The 15,590-nt window shown below is 40.1% G+C and overlaps 1 protein-coding gene across 2 annotated transcripts in view; it reads left to right on the top strand.

Moving 5' to 3' along the window:
* NEURL1 (neuralized E3 ubiquitin protein ligase 1) overlaps positions 1 to 15,590 on the top strand; it is a 413,365-nt gene that overhangs the window by 283,498 nt on the left and 114,277 nt on the right. For both annotated transcript variants that reach the window (XM_069239472.1, XM_069239473.1), the window contains one exon: positions 3,690 to 4,370. In XM_069239472.1, coding sequence (XP_069095573.1) covers positions 3,690 to 4,370 — 681 coding nt within the window. The remainder of the gene's footprint in view (positions 1 to 3,689; positions 4,371 to 15,590) is intronic.

Raw genomic sequence — 15,590 nt, 5'->3', positions numbered from 1 at the left:
GTGCACAACCAGTATGTGCACTCGCTTCGTGCTCCCTAGGGCACTGTGGTATTCCAGATGGAGTTTGACCTGTTCCATAATACTGATAGTGCTGGTGCACATGTAGCTATCATCTGAGGCTGTTCCCTCATTGGTCATGACCCCAGGCAAATGAGGGAATCATGTTGTATCTGCACTCGTGCTTGGTTGCAGAGGTATGCCAGTGGCAAAAAGTCTCTTAGAAGGTGCACTACTAGTGTATAACAAAAAGGTGGTGAAATAAAATTGAATTTTTGTAAAATTGTGAAATAAATTGAATTTTTTAAAAATTGTGAAATAAATTGAACATTTCTAGCAGTTGATGACCATATATGATTTATGATGTGTACATCTAGCATTTGATGACAATACCTGTAACCTGGTGACAGTCTTTTAGTGTGTATTCCTGGTATTTGGTAGTCAGGCATGTGATAGCCTCCACTGACAAATTTGGGCCATCTTTGGTTCTGGTGTTCATTTATGGCACATGCTAGCAATTTGTGGCATATGGTGGTCAGCCATAGCCTCTGACAATTTTCCTTGGCAGGTCTTGGCTGCTCTTGAACATTCCAGTCATATTGTTGTTATTTAGCAGGGTAAACATCTCAGCATCTGGTGGTCATTCAGCCATGAGTTGATACATGGTTCTAAGAAGCATTACATGGGAAGTTGAGGCAGGATTTGTCCACGAGGGACATTTGTTGCAGAGAGTACATTTTATGAAAATGAAGAGCTAATATTTGCTGACAAATTTGATGGCAAAATATATGTATATTCAGAAAAACATTAATTGTAAACTGCAATAAAATTTGGTATTCGAGGTAAGAATTAGTATAGATTCAGAAAAATGCCTCTTGGTATTTTGGTACATTTAGTACAGATATTTAAAGTTTGTTTGATGCTGTTGGATTATTCATTGTTGTTGGTGGTCACTTACATGCTGCTTCTGAAGTTATTCCATGTCTCTCATGAATGAATTTCATGTTTGATGTTGATGTTTTTTTTCTTTACAGTTTTGCTCTATATAAATCTATCTGAGGTCTTGTTTAAGATTAGTGTAGCTTAAGGAATAAGTAAACTCTCCAAACCTATTAGCACTCTGTCTGATATTGTCAGTCAAATCAACCAGTAATTTCAAAGCACAGCTAATCACCCGTAGGGTCTCAAGGTGCTGTTTGTGGGCTTGCTGCTCAGATTTGAGATATGGCTGCTGTTTGAGGCCTAAAATTGTGAGATTACCATACCTTTCTATTTCGTAATCATCATACTGATATAGTAGAGAGCAAGGGAAAATTAAATGGATTTAAAGGTAGAAGCAGAGGAGTTCTCTTTATGTACTTTGGAAAATTACAAGAAGCCATGTGAAAATGCATGCACAAGTTTTTTTTAAATGCCTGATTTGTTATGTTGCCTGTAATTTTACAGCACGCTATCGCCTGTGAGGGTATCCTGCACTGTAGCAGCTCTATAAGGCTTGGGAGGGCTTAATTAAAGGGCCAGGTCATTAGCTTCTTGTGAAGACTCTGATGTAATGTGGGAGGTCATTGTATGCTTTAGGAGCAAAGTATGAGAAGGCACGACCTACTCATCTGCTTTTGTGTAAGCTTTGGGTGTGTGCTAATGGGAATCCGGCAGAATGCAGGTGCTTGGGGGGGCTATTGGATTTGCACATGGCTGTTCAAGTAGGCAAGACTTATGTTGTGAAGTGCTTTGTAGATTTGGGTGAGCAGTTTAAAGTGTGTGCGCTTGTGTATCTATCGGGAGCCAGTGGAGTTCCCTTAGTTGAAGTGTGATGTGGACCCAGTGTGGGAGATTGAGGACTTGTCTGGCTGTTGCATTCTGTATGATCTGGAGTTTTTTTGTGAGTTAATTTGTTATTCCTGCTTATAGGGTATGCCCGTAGTCGAGTCTGGTGGTGATTAGGGCTTGGGTAGTGTTTCCTGGTGTTGTTGGACACTTGAAGATTTTCTTGAGGATCTTCAGGGTGTGAAAACAGGATGACGCAACTGCATTAACTTGAGTGGACATGTCCAGTTTGCTACCTATAATGTTTACTAGGGTTCTAGCTTGTGCATTGGGCATGGTAGCCTTCTGTGATCTGTTGGCCACCAGATGGAGTCCCATGGTGAGATGTTCTTTCAGAAAATTACCACTTTGGCCTTGTCCGTGTTCAGCTCATGGCAGTTGGACTTCATCCAGGTAGCTACTAAGGTCATGCACATAGTAAACTTGTGCCTGGTACTGGCTGTTTCTCCAAGAGGGACAATATCAGTTGCATATCATCTACGTAAGTGAGGATGTTGATGAGACTGGATGACATCTGCCAGTGGGGCCACGTATGTGTTGAAGAAGTTTGGACTGAGCAAGGAGACCCACAGGAGTAGTTCACGTGCTTCTCAGGAGTATGGTGTCATACTGACAGTTTAGGTTCTTCTGGTGATAAACAAGCTGATCCACTAGAAGATTCATCCTTGAATGCCTGTATCATGATCAGAATGAATGGGAGACAGTTTTGAAGGCTGCAGAGAGGTCAAGAAGGATGAGGACCAAGGTTTCCTCTCTTTTGAGGATCATACGGATGCTGTCTGTTGTTGGGATGAGGGCAGTCTCAATGCTGTTGTTCAGTCTGAAGTCTGATAATGTTTCGTTTAGAGAAGCTGGCTTGATGGCAAGATGGTTGGAGAAGCATCTGTTAATGGCTTTCTCTAGGACCTTGGCTGGTTATGGAAGCAGGGGTATCTGTCAGTAGTTGGGGAGTTTGATTGGGTCATCTGAGGACATTGATGGATGCGTGCCTGCTTCCAGGATTCTGGAAAGGTGGTGATAAACTTTTGGCTTTTAATAATTTCTTAGTGAAATTGTGCTTTAAGATGCACCGTTAGCCACATTTTTTCCAAGGGTTCTCTGATGGAGAGATCTCCCTCAGTCAACTCCAAATATCCCTGAGATTGATTTGGCCCAACAGCCAGATGATGTAGCATTTCATTATTTTAGTTGACGTTTCCTCAAATGTGCTGGTAAACTCTACAGTCTTTGATCAGTTATATTTGTAATTTACATTTTCTTAGATTTTCACTCCACCAGTTTGAAAATTGATTGTTCCCTTCGAGTTTCTTAGTAATAATAATACAGTGCATTATCACGTTTTCAGCAAGGCCAGAGTGCTTACGATTTTTAAGAAAAAAAAGTATGTTGGATAGAGTCATACCAGCTCTCCGATTTAAGAATAATATCTGGTAGGGGTTTTTTGACGCTGTGCCACAAAGTCTTCATCCACACCAACTAGAGATGGCTGTTCTCTGTTGTGTGTAAATAGTTTTGAAAACCTTGTAATTCTAGTGTTTTAATGACGAGTAAGGCGAGTAGGTGAATAAATGGTCTGTCTTTCCTTGGTGTGAACATCTGAGCTGGCAGTGTTTACTGGAGTTTTAACTTTAATACGGAAACGCTTTTGATTACTTTTATTGCACTGAAGCCATATGAAGTTCATGCAAAAATGTTTGTTGTACGTCCCTCTACTGTGTGTTATAGAAATGTACCCCCCCCCCAAAAAAAAACTACGTTTCGTCTTCTGCTCTTCTTTTTGTCCAGCCAGTGTCATTAATTCACATAGTACACAAAGAAAATTGCAATTGCCTGGCGTCTAATTTTCTTTTCTCTTGGGTTTGCAGATAGTGAATTCACCCCACCTGATTGCCTTCGTCCAAGATCCTTCACAGCAATCCGCCGCCCTTCGTTACGGCAAGAAAATGAAGACACTCGTCTCTCCGTGAGCCTTTGTGATCTCAACCTTCAGGAGGAGAACTTTCAGATGATGACTGCGGTGTGTCCCATACCACAGAACTCCCTCAACTCCCAGCATTGCCATCTGCTCCCTGCGCAGCTTGAAAGCGACCTCCGTTTTCATTTGCTCCGAGGAGCGCACATTAAAACCCTTGATGACCAAACAGTGGCACGGCTGGAACACACCAGAGAAGAGAGGACTTTAGTGTTCACCAGCAGACCTCTAAGAATCAACGAAACCATGTTTGTCAAAATCAACAAGTCGAATGGCTCCCGCCCTGGGACTCTGTCTTATGGTGTGACATCCTGTGACCCCGGTACCCTAAGGCCCAGCGACCTTCCGTATAATCCAGAGTCGCTTGTTGACAGGAAAGAGTTCTGGGCGGTGTGCAGAGTGTCTGTTCCCCTTCAGAGTGGAGACATCATGGGATTTGTTGTGAATTCTGATGGTGAACTGCATTTAAGTCACAACGGTACTAGTGCAGGCATGCAAGTCTGTGTGGACTCGTCGCAGCCCCTCTGGATGTTTTTTGGCCTCCATGGAGCAATTACACAAATTCGAATACTAGGTACGGTTTTAATATTTCTTAGGTTTAGAAGATGAACACCACAATGTGGAAAAACAATGTAGCGGCTATTGACAGGATTGACATGTATGCCTTGATGTGCTTTAAATTGATTGCTTTTACATCACCACAGGTACTTCTAACCACTGGGAAATATATATAAATAAATATATTTGGCATACAAACGAGAGCAGGTGGTCAGTTTATATAAATATTACATTTAGTTGTCCATGAGACGTTTTGCAGTTTCCAGGTAGTTTTTCATTTATTGAGTATGGCAGGCATTCATTCATTTATTGTCAAATGATGTTGTATTACCGTTTGTTTGTGTTATGTAGTGCACTTCTGTCATTGCTGTGACTTCACAGCATAGTGAACCTTTGTGGGGTATGCGTTTCCACAACTGTGTGGCTTCCTTGCTGAATGTGTTTGTTTGGTGGGTGCAGTGTTTCCTCAATAACCTTGTGTCTCCAGCGTCTGTCCCCAGATCCTATCTCACAGACAGCTTGCTCATAGGGAGAATTATTTTACAATGCAAAATGGAGCCATCTACTCCCATATGTTTTATCCTATGTTTGCGGCAGATTTCCAGCTTTCTAGAGGTTCACAAAGAGGCCTAGGTATACAGGTTGACATTTCTGGCAGGCGTAGATTTCTATGACTGCTTACACTACCCAAAAGCCACCCCTAGGGGTGGAAAATCTGCTAAAATTAGTATATATATATATATATATATATAAATATCTCCAACGCCAACAGGAAAATCAGTCTTTATGCCTACTTGAAGTCTAAAACATGTAAAGTAAAAAGATAAGATTTGCCTCCCCGAGTCACTGAGCATGGATTGATAAACACTGTCTCTTTATCTCTCTCAATTCAACAGTTTTAATGCATTCTTTCCCCGAGAGAGCAAAGGAAGAAATTTATGTACCAGAAATTGGAACTCGGAGAGTGGTAGTCTCAACAGGTCCTAGGGATTCTCACGAGAAGGCTGAAGATGACTATAAAAAGATACAGATAAAATCAGTTTCATAGATGCTGGCTAGTCATTTGTGAATTTTCGTTTACAAGTGCCAATGCAAAAAAATAGGCTCAATGTGCCAGAATCTCAAGAACAGTGTAGGCATAAGCCTACCATGGGTTCACAAAAAGGCTGTGATTAAACAAAATTGAATTTTCATGAAATGCAATATAAGTTGTCGAAATCATTCGAAAGGTAAAACTAGTTCACACTAGAGAAATGGCAGTTATTTCCAGAGTAGGAAAATACCTGTAAAATCTTTAATATCCACCCTCAATAAGCATTTGAGAGTTCAATGCATTTTGCATGGTAGCCCCAACCCCACCTCAGCACCCTAACCCTATACGTATGATGATGGAAATCTACCATATTTGCTGATTTACTGCCATTATGACTACACTTCGAAAATGCCACTGATTTTGATTATGTAGTTCACAATTACATAATCACAAGTGGGATTTCAAAAAACAACATTTTTTGCACCCTTATTATAATTCTTTGGCTTTCTGAGTACATTTAAATTGAGCATCAGTAACATCTGTTATGTTCAGCACTTGGAGAACGTTCTGTATTAAGTGCTATTTAAAATTAAATATTGTTTTATTTTTTGATCATCATCATCAGAACTAGACTCTGCAGTGTCTTTTTTTATTAGGTCACTAGAGTCTAATTTTGAGGAAGGCCTAATACATGTATTTAAAACAATTAAACATCCGTATAGGAATCTCTCCAATCACTTGCAAGAACACGTCTGGATACCTTTCAGGAGTCACTATGTCAGAGACTAACACAAACTTAAAAAGGTCTCCATTTACAGGATTCCATGACTTTGTTTTAATGTGGCATGCTAAATAAGGCTATTCTCCAGATTGTGTCTAAACTGAGGATGAATCGCATGGATTGTTAATTAAAGACGCTCCTGTCAGGCAATCGGTTTATGCAACCAATATATTTTTTTGGTCATAGAATACATCCTGTTCGAGAGCCACGTTTTAGGTAACATAATAGACCCTCTCGCATGGGGGCCTGAATTTATGTAGAACAAAATTGTTAATGTATATTTCAGTTCACAGTAATTGATCACCTAAAACTGAGTTTCCCAAATTGTGGGTCGAGGCCCATTGGTCGGTCGCAAGCCAATATTTGATGGGTTGTGAAAGTTCTATTCTATATGTAAGTAATAATACAAATTATTAGCCTTGATTGTGCACCAGTGCAAAAGTGCTGAACAATATCCCTAAGACCTATTTTACAACAAACCCCTGCCAGTGTTCCCTAACAAGGCTCTTTGTTAACCTTCAGTTAATTGTGGCTGTTGTTTTTTACTTCATAAAGTAATTTCAACAGAGAATGTACTCACTTTACATGAACATACACAACCATACCACCTGTGTGTGACTTTCACACATACATTGAGAAATACGGATTTGGCCTATGGGCCACAGCTACAGACTTAGGATCTGGGAAGACAGGTTTAAGTCTTGGTTTTGGCTCAGCATCCTTTAATTTTGGGTAAATCCCTTATTCTACCCTTGCTTGTAATAAAACGAATCTGACCCTGTTCATTGTAATCTGGTGCTAACGTAAGGTGCTCCAATGCAATTGGACAATGTCTGTGCTATATAAAATTGGGGCCCTGTATTTAGGGACTGGAGACCACATGCCAGCGCTCCACTCTGAAAAGTGTTCAAGCTCCAAACTCCACTGCCGTTCACCATATGCCATTTTTATGTGCAGATCAGTTTCTTGGCCACAGTCCGATATCAAATGGTATGGTCAGGGTCATGGTGTTTCCACACATTTTCTGTTATTACATTTAAAAATTGCCCCTTCTCCATGCCCATTAAAGATTGGTGGGTCGTCAAAGTTTGTTTTTTCAAAAATCGAGGGGTACTTCTAAAACATTTGGGAAGCGCTGGCCTTGTAGAGTTTTTCTGCTGTAGGAATATGTAGAAGCATGTTACTTTTCATCATAATTTCATTGATTTTGACAAGCCTAAATTGTGAATGATTCGACATAATTTTCATTATGGCACACAACAGGTCTTGGATCTCATTGATACCATTATGATTAAAAGGTGGTCAAGTCCTCACAGTGCTCGGGCACCAGACGGATAAGGATAATGGCGGGAGTGGGTGTTTAGGCAGCTTCAGGACGTCTTATCGCTTCTAAGTAACATGGCTGCTTAAAGGCTTGTGTATAGAAAGAAACATCATTAGCAGATGAAGTCCTCCTTCCTTCTTGGAGAACAGTCCTGCACTAACCTCTAGCTGCTTGCGAAAGACAACTCATGCTACTGGCCACAGCCATCACCATTATCTGCAGATAATTTACTTTGCATATTGCACTCTTTCATTCCCTGGTAGCATCCCTTTTCCTTTTTTCTGTCTCCTGCTCTCAGCACTGACTTTATAGATCATCTCCTTGATGCTATTTTTGCCTATATTGCTCACCAGTCTCACAGACTTTCATCCCTTCTTTCTTAAACTATATGTGCTCCCAATTTCACAATATTTGCCTCATGCCACAACACAGGCTTTGGATCATGGCTTCAGGAGATTCAGCAGATAGAGAAAAAAGGGCACAGGGATCGCCAGCGGTTAACTCCCATGGAAGAATATGGATCCAGGGCCATCACACCACTTGGGGCAGCCGGGATGCACAGATACACCTTCATTTTGGTAGTCGATATTCTGGATATATTTTTGTACAACAATATTAAAAACGTAATATTCAATTAGAATACAAGATGGAGAATAAGCAGGAAACATACTGGCATTGACTGTCATTTGTGGTATAACAGAGATGTACCAAGTGATTGACTGGCAGATATGGGGATCCCAGGGTGCACTCCATGACCATGTTCGGTATACCTGGACACTTCATGACATTTACTTACAAAGCACAGTGGATAACTTGACACATGGAGACATTGACTGGCATGTGATCAAGAATACCTTGGTTTGTGACGGAAATGATAGCCGTCATTGTGTACTTGACACATAAACACAAAAACTGTCAAGTGATGGGGAAAATAGTACCAATGACTGCCATTGCTGTCCATACTGAAATTGAAAGAATAGTACAGTAAAATAAGCATATCTACTGAAAATAACAAACTTATATTGGGGTGCAAAATGTGTGCATTTAAAAAAAAATGATGAGCTGACATTTGAAAACTAGCTTATTTTCTAAACATTAAAGGCTGGTACTTGGAGACTACTATTATACCTGAAGTTTGTGAACAAAACGGGTTTGTGCACTGGAAATGACAAGCCTATATTCCGAGACGTATATGATCTTTTATGGTAGGATATATGCACCTCTTCTGTTTGAATTATCGCTGGCCAGAAATGCCTGTAGCGCCCTATCAACCTCTTCTTTCCACCGTTCTCTGTCGGACTCATTTCTTTTGTTCCTCTACTTCGAAACACTCTCTCCCTTGACTTGTGCATTCCCCCTTGTATCTTTTTGTCAGAAACGTAATTAACATCGCTTATCTTAAAAAATTCTAAACATCTCAACCTATGCCTCATCTCCACATAGCACACTTTTTCATGCCTTGTGTAATGTTCTTGCTATGCTTCTTGTTGATGTCTTTTTGATAAAAGCATCTTAATAACGTACTCAATAAATGTGTTTTACTGTAACTGTTAAAAAATATAAAGCACTGTGTAAACTGTAACACGATCACTCTACCTGTAGCATGTAAGCACTGCATCAACAGTACGACTGTCTCATTACGAGGAGCACGTCTGAACATTCAACACAAAAACACTGTGGTACAAAACTTTTATAGCCAGAATATTGAACACAAATATTGTGACAGTAAGTATATAAAGGTGAGTGTAGGTTTTTATTTCCCCAATGCCACATGTCTGCACCTTGTAGATTTATACACTGATTATATATATATATATATATATATGTTTGTGTGGAGTTAAGAATAGTAAATCTATTCTTATCTTTAGATACTCAACCACGTCATATATAGTTGCCTGTATTCTGGCTATGGTATTTGTATACCACAATATTTAAACTTGATATTCTGGAACTATACAGTCACTACCTCCTAGTTTTCATTTTTTCGTTGCTTCACTTGCTTCTTTTGGTACAAGCGTTACAAGTATTGCCCAAGTAAATCAGTGGAATCTAAACAATATACAGTGATCAATGCATGTGGCCATGTCACTTTCCAGGCTATGCCAAAGTCAGTTTTGCTTAATCTTCAATCTCCTGTCGAGACACATACATTTTGCTGCCCGTTATACTATTTCTGGTGGGTAACTTATCATCAAACTATTTTTATTGTCACCTTTTGTGGGCCTATACTAACGACTGAGCACTTTACTAATTTCCCTTCATGAGTCTTGATCTTCTTTTGTGCGTTGCAAATATATAACACCATTTTGTTGTTTGTGTGATTATCTAAAATCACCAAATTTTAAATTGTAATGGTACTATCTTGCTCTAAAATGTACGTTCTTATAAGTGGTTCAGATTGTTACATTATTGTGGTGGAAATGGTTGTATGCGCCTTGTGCCATACAGTCACATTCTGTGTCAGAGGTACCAGCCAGTGTTCCAGTATACACTGACGTTCTCTAGGGGCTAAACAGTCAACTGAGGTATCTGAAGACCTGCACTCTAATGCAGATTTCATCCAACGAATATATTATGTAATCGTGGACAAATTACTTTTTGTCCTAATGCATCAGTTTTTTTATTTGGCAAGGGCACCACTTGCTAACAGTGTGTTTCACTATTAACCCTGCATTAAAATACACTGATTTCCCTTCTTCACACGGTGAATAAACAAGTGCATTTGGGGGAAGGGCTACGAGTGCCTTCATTTCTAACTTCCCCAACACAGTTTTTGTAATCGGCTGCTGCTGTGCCTTACTTAAGACCAGAAATTCTGAAAGCATATATATATATATATCAATATATATATATATATATATATATATCTGTATACGTCAATGTACATTCTGGGATAGCAACAAATGTGCTATTTTTGGTTTTATTTGGGGAACTAAAACTCAGTACCCCATGTCCTTGTTTTATAAACATCTGAACAGGCACACTATTTTCCTAGTTTTTTCAAAAGGATCTGAATATTCAACTTAATGGAGACATCCGGTGAACGATGTCAATATGTCTCAAAATCCCAGCTGACATGATAAAACAAAAGAACGCCCTGGAATGCCTGTTGCTGATGATTGTTAACAATGCACGACTTGATTAAAGGACTGTTTTATTTTTCTCTCCATTGCATTGTCCATTTAATAAAGGTCACTGTCATAAAAATATGCTTTCGTGGCATAAAACCCAAGCATCACATACTCTTAAGATAACTGAGGATTTATTTCACTCTAACCACATTTATTTTCAGTTACAGGCTACATTTTTTAATCCATAAAATTCTGAATAATTATTCATGTTTAGGTGAGGCTTGTATCATTTACTAGCTTACAGCTTCAACATTCGCTGTAGGTTATGAAATCCATATCTGTATCAGCTATTCTCTTCTCAAACCATTAGGTAATGCATAAAGCACGACAACACTGTTTTATGCAACATGTGGCTGATCTGTGTTTCACCCTTTTAGGGTTCAAAAGGCATAGTGTGAGAAGAAGCTTCCCATTAGCCCCCTTCAGTTCTGGTTGTGTCCAAATTCAGGCGGTTTTCTGGAGGAGCTCTCCTAAGGACACTTTTCTGCCAACTAGCTAAAGTACCCTGCAAGTACAGGGTACGAGTAAATGGGCAACGTTAGCACCCATGACTGGGAAAAAGAGTGGAACTTTTTGCTATCTCTTTTTTAATCTGGTTTATTAAGATTTTAAGTCAAACAACAGACTATGCATCAGTTCTCAGGCCCAATTCTGCCTCTTCCGAATAATGCAATCAGTTTTCACTAATATTTTCTATTGTTGTTTCAACACGTCTATCAACAAGGCTTTCATTTGTGGGGATCTTGAGTCATGTGTACACAGACTTAATTGTATAAATAACAGCTGGGAGTCACCCTAGGAGTCAAACTGCTTCGTTCCCGCAAATCCTCGTTTTCTAGAAATTGGAGAGTTTTATTAATGACATATAAATAGGGGTCCCCACATGTACTGTTATGAATCAGTCACTATAGAATGTGCCTGGTCAGCAACATTCAGTTCTTCAAAGCTCGAGGTTTTTCATCTAGGGATTGTCTATGTGTGTTTTTTTTACATACTTCTCTCTTTTCTTCCCCGTGCCAAGCAATACCTCAATTTTTGCTCATGGAATAATGTATTTCTGCTATTTTTTTGTTGTCTGCTTTCCAATGCATTACTATGAATCCTTTCATCAATGGAAGTGATGAGTGAGTTAAATGTTTTGCCTCCTTTCAGGAGTCTCAGTTTCATGTACTGCCAAAGTAAGCAGGGCTACAGTTTGAACAAACCTTCCCTGTCCAGTAACTTTTCCAGGATCCTTGTGATTACTCCACAAAAAATATTACTACTGTTGCAACCCTATGTCATGGAAAAAATTAGCATGAATGTGAAATGATCTGAAATTGTGATGCCTGAAGCTCATGTTCTTCCACCAGTGTTAACAAATGGCACACATTATTTTACTTGGGAGCTGTCTCCTACTGTAGCTATGCCAACTACCGTTCAGGCAGATTGGGATTGTGAACTTCTGCAAATTAAGAGGAGTTTACATCTCTCTAAGATTCTGGTTTTAACACCGTATAAAGTATGCCTATGTGGGATCTTACTCATGAAGGGCGTCAGAGTGGTCTTTGTTGATGTTATTTGATATACATTGATATATGTGGTTTGATATAACACAATCTGTATTTAACAGTACACTTTTGATGTGAATTTATGGTGCTCTTTTGATACTATTGTTGGATCTGTCAACCAGCTTCAAAGAAATTTGTGAATAAGTCCTCCAGGAACATTAGTAGTTGTAACTTTCTACAGTTTGGCATTTTCAAAACTGTAATTTAAAATATGACTTCACTATAAGAGATGATTTCTCATTACAATTCTAAAGACACCAAGCATGTACTGGTTCCTGTTCCCATTTGGAAATGATTGCTTATTAAATGTAATAAATTAATTACTATGTTATCCTATGGGATAGGCAGGCTGTGCAGTAGTGCAAAACGAATTTAAGAGTTTTTTACTACCAAAACATGTAAAATCTAAAGGTGCATTGCCAACTTTTTAAATGCACTGCACCCTGCCCTCTGGGCTGTTCAGGGCCTACTCTAAGGCCCTGAACAAAGGACATGTATTACAAAGGACGGTTTGTGTCTGGCAAAAGGTTTCTTTTGCTAGGTTGTAAAAGGGAGTTTTAAACTGCACACACAGGCTGCAGTGGGAGTCCTGGGACATGTTGGCAAGGGCTACTCAAGTGTGTGGCACGATCAGTGCTGCGAGACCAGTGGTAGCATTTAATTTACAGGACATGGGCACAGGTAGTGCCAATTTACTAGGGGCTTAAAAGTAAAATAAATATGCCAATTGGGTATAAACCAATCCTACCATGTTTTAAGGAGAGCTGACAGGCGTCTTAGTTCTAGTTAGCAGTGGTAAAGTGCACAGTGTGGGTGGCACAGTCTGTACTGCAGACCCACTAGTGGCATTTAATTTACAAACTCTGGGCAAACTCTGGGCACAGGCAGTGTCACTTTACTAGGGACTTACATGTTTATTATATGTGACAGTTGGGTGTAAGCTAATTAAACCATGTTTTAATGTGAAAGCACAAGCACTTTAGCACTGGTTAGCAGTCCTAAGGTAACATAAAACAAACTCAGCAAAAACAGGAGGAGTGAAGGCAACATTTTTGGGGAAGACCCTGCAGAAAGGGCCAATCCCAACAAATACCTCCACCTTGACGTTCACCTAAGAGTCCATTAAACAGTTCCTAAAAAGACAACAAATTTCTGGTGGGGTGGGCACCACTTCCCAAAAGTGGCTTCTCAAATATCGGCTCCATTATTGTCTCTAGGTCATCCTTCTTATCTGCATAAGGAGCCCCAAAACTCTAATAGTGGTTGCTTTTGCTGTATTCTCTAAACTTATCACATTGGGCATCTGGAAGTAAATTGCTGGTGTTGCACAATTTTGAAAACTCTTAAAAGGGGTCACGGTATGGGTAGAGTTCTACAATTTTCCTTCCACCAAAACAGCTGGATAGTTGGCTTTTCTGTTTTTGGTGCCTCCAATATTTGGAGGTGTGTGACTCTTATAATCCGGTCCTTGGTTTACTCCAACAGATAAACCATCCACCACTATCTAGTTTCTTATTGTCTTCAATATTATGTACCCTGCAGTTTGCAGTGTTCTTACCTGTCTGTAGTCCCATAAAAGAGGAATTCAACAGTGTGAGGAGGTGTCACCTGCTGCCATCACTTACTGGTCACGGAAGACAGTAGAACTTTCGCAACTTCTGATTTAATCCAGGTCCCTTTCAACTGCTTCTATGACTTAACCCCAAGATCATGCCATCACACATCATTCATGGACTCCAAGCTTCACCAAAAGAGTGATCACCCAAATGCTGCTCATATATGTTTGTATTGGTATCGCCCAGCTAACCAGCCCACATTTGATGTTCAGAACTCTGTATGCCTCAGCAGAGCAGCTGCGATTATCTTAACCTTGCTGGTGCAGTGCCTGAGGGTTGGCTACAGTAGCTTATAGCATTCCCCACTGGCCCTCTACCACTGAATACCTACTGACCTCTGACTGACTTTAAGTTCTTCTAGCCTCAGTGCGGCACCAGGCACAAACCGCCCTGCCATCGGGACATGAGCCTAAGAATTGGAGCTGGAGCCCAAACTCCTTCAGTGCTCAGCAAAGTCCTTTACCATGCTGTCTCACCGCCAACCAAGCCCTTGGCCTTAAGATGTTCCACACTTGAATCTCTAGTGGAAGGCATTAAAATCTCATCTTTAAATCAGCAATAGTCGACATTGCGCAGGCTCAAGGTAAAAAGAAGGTATTCCTGGAGCAATGGGTTGAGCATTACATACCTACTTCACTGATAGTGTGTTATGGCAGTAGCATAACAATAGCCCCCAATCTCCAGGCTGCCCCATCAGCACAGTACACTGGGCATGGGTGGTGGGCCCCTGGCCTGAGAGCTCCTAGCTGGATAGATTAGGCCCCATCCATGTACTTTGCAGGGGGCCTCCTAAAGTTTTGTTACGCCACTGTGTAATGGCCCTGTATCTGCAGGTGACTTCAACCTCCACTGTGGGTGCCCCTCATGGGGTGGTAACATACACTCTCACCTTGTTCCTAAAGAACAGTGCCTGGACTCAACAACTCATCTAACCACCCAAAAGAACAGTTCTGTGGCCCCTTGGATCTGATGTCCAGTAACCATGACCTTCAAGACCATCACTCCAGCCAGGAAGAGGTCTGGCCACTTCACTTTATTTTTCATCTCATCGGCTAGACTTTGCTATCCTGGATTAGGACACTACAATTCCAAATAAATCCTTGATTTAGCAAACGCAGGGGTAGGTCCCATAAATTATTACAAATTAATATAGGTTATCATTGAAACTATGAAGAAGTAATCCATTGGCCCCTCCCAAATGCCACCACATGACTTGCTAACATGATACCTGAATTGAAGACAGTAGGGTTAAATGTTGTCATGATTCCAGAATGTGACAGTAGCCAGTTCGCAAACTCACTAAACAGAGCAGCCCAGACAGAAGACTTTTAAGCTTGTTGTAACACCAGTAAGGCAGTTTGGAAACATTGTAATTAGATGTTGAATCATTGTGATTCGTGCACAAAGGGTCCTCGTTGATTTGTGGTGAGATCTACAAAAATAGGTTTAGAGGCCCAAACACATTGACACACGCAAAGGGCATTAAAACTATGAATTAGACAAACCATGCATTTGGTGATTGATTAGGGGCAGAGAGTAAAATTGGACTGCTTTCATAATTTTCCCCTGGAATAGCATTACATACGTAGAAGATATGTGTGGTGCTTATAAATAATGTGCAAGAACTTTCTTTTTTAGCTTGTGTGATTAAATTATTTAAAAAATGCTTTGTGTAAGCATTACAAATATTGGTGCATAAAACAAATAATTTTGAGATGTCAGTTGAAATATTGTGATACTTTCTCATGAATTACATACATAGTCCTCTTTTTATAAAGCATAACAATATTTGGTGAAAAAG

Source organism: Pleurodeles waltl, chromosome 6 (assembly GCF_031143425.1).
Source record: "Pleurodeles waltl isolate 20211129_DDA chromosome 6, aPleWal1.hap1.20221129, whole genome shotgun sequence".
Taxonomy (NCBI): Eukaryota; Metazoa; Chordata; class Amphibia; order Caudata; family Salamandridae; genus Pleurodeles; species Pleurodeles waltl.
Note: the sequence above shows the minus strand (reverse complement) of the source record. Positions and strands in the feature narration are given on the sequence as shown.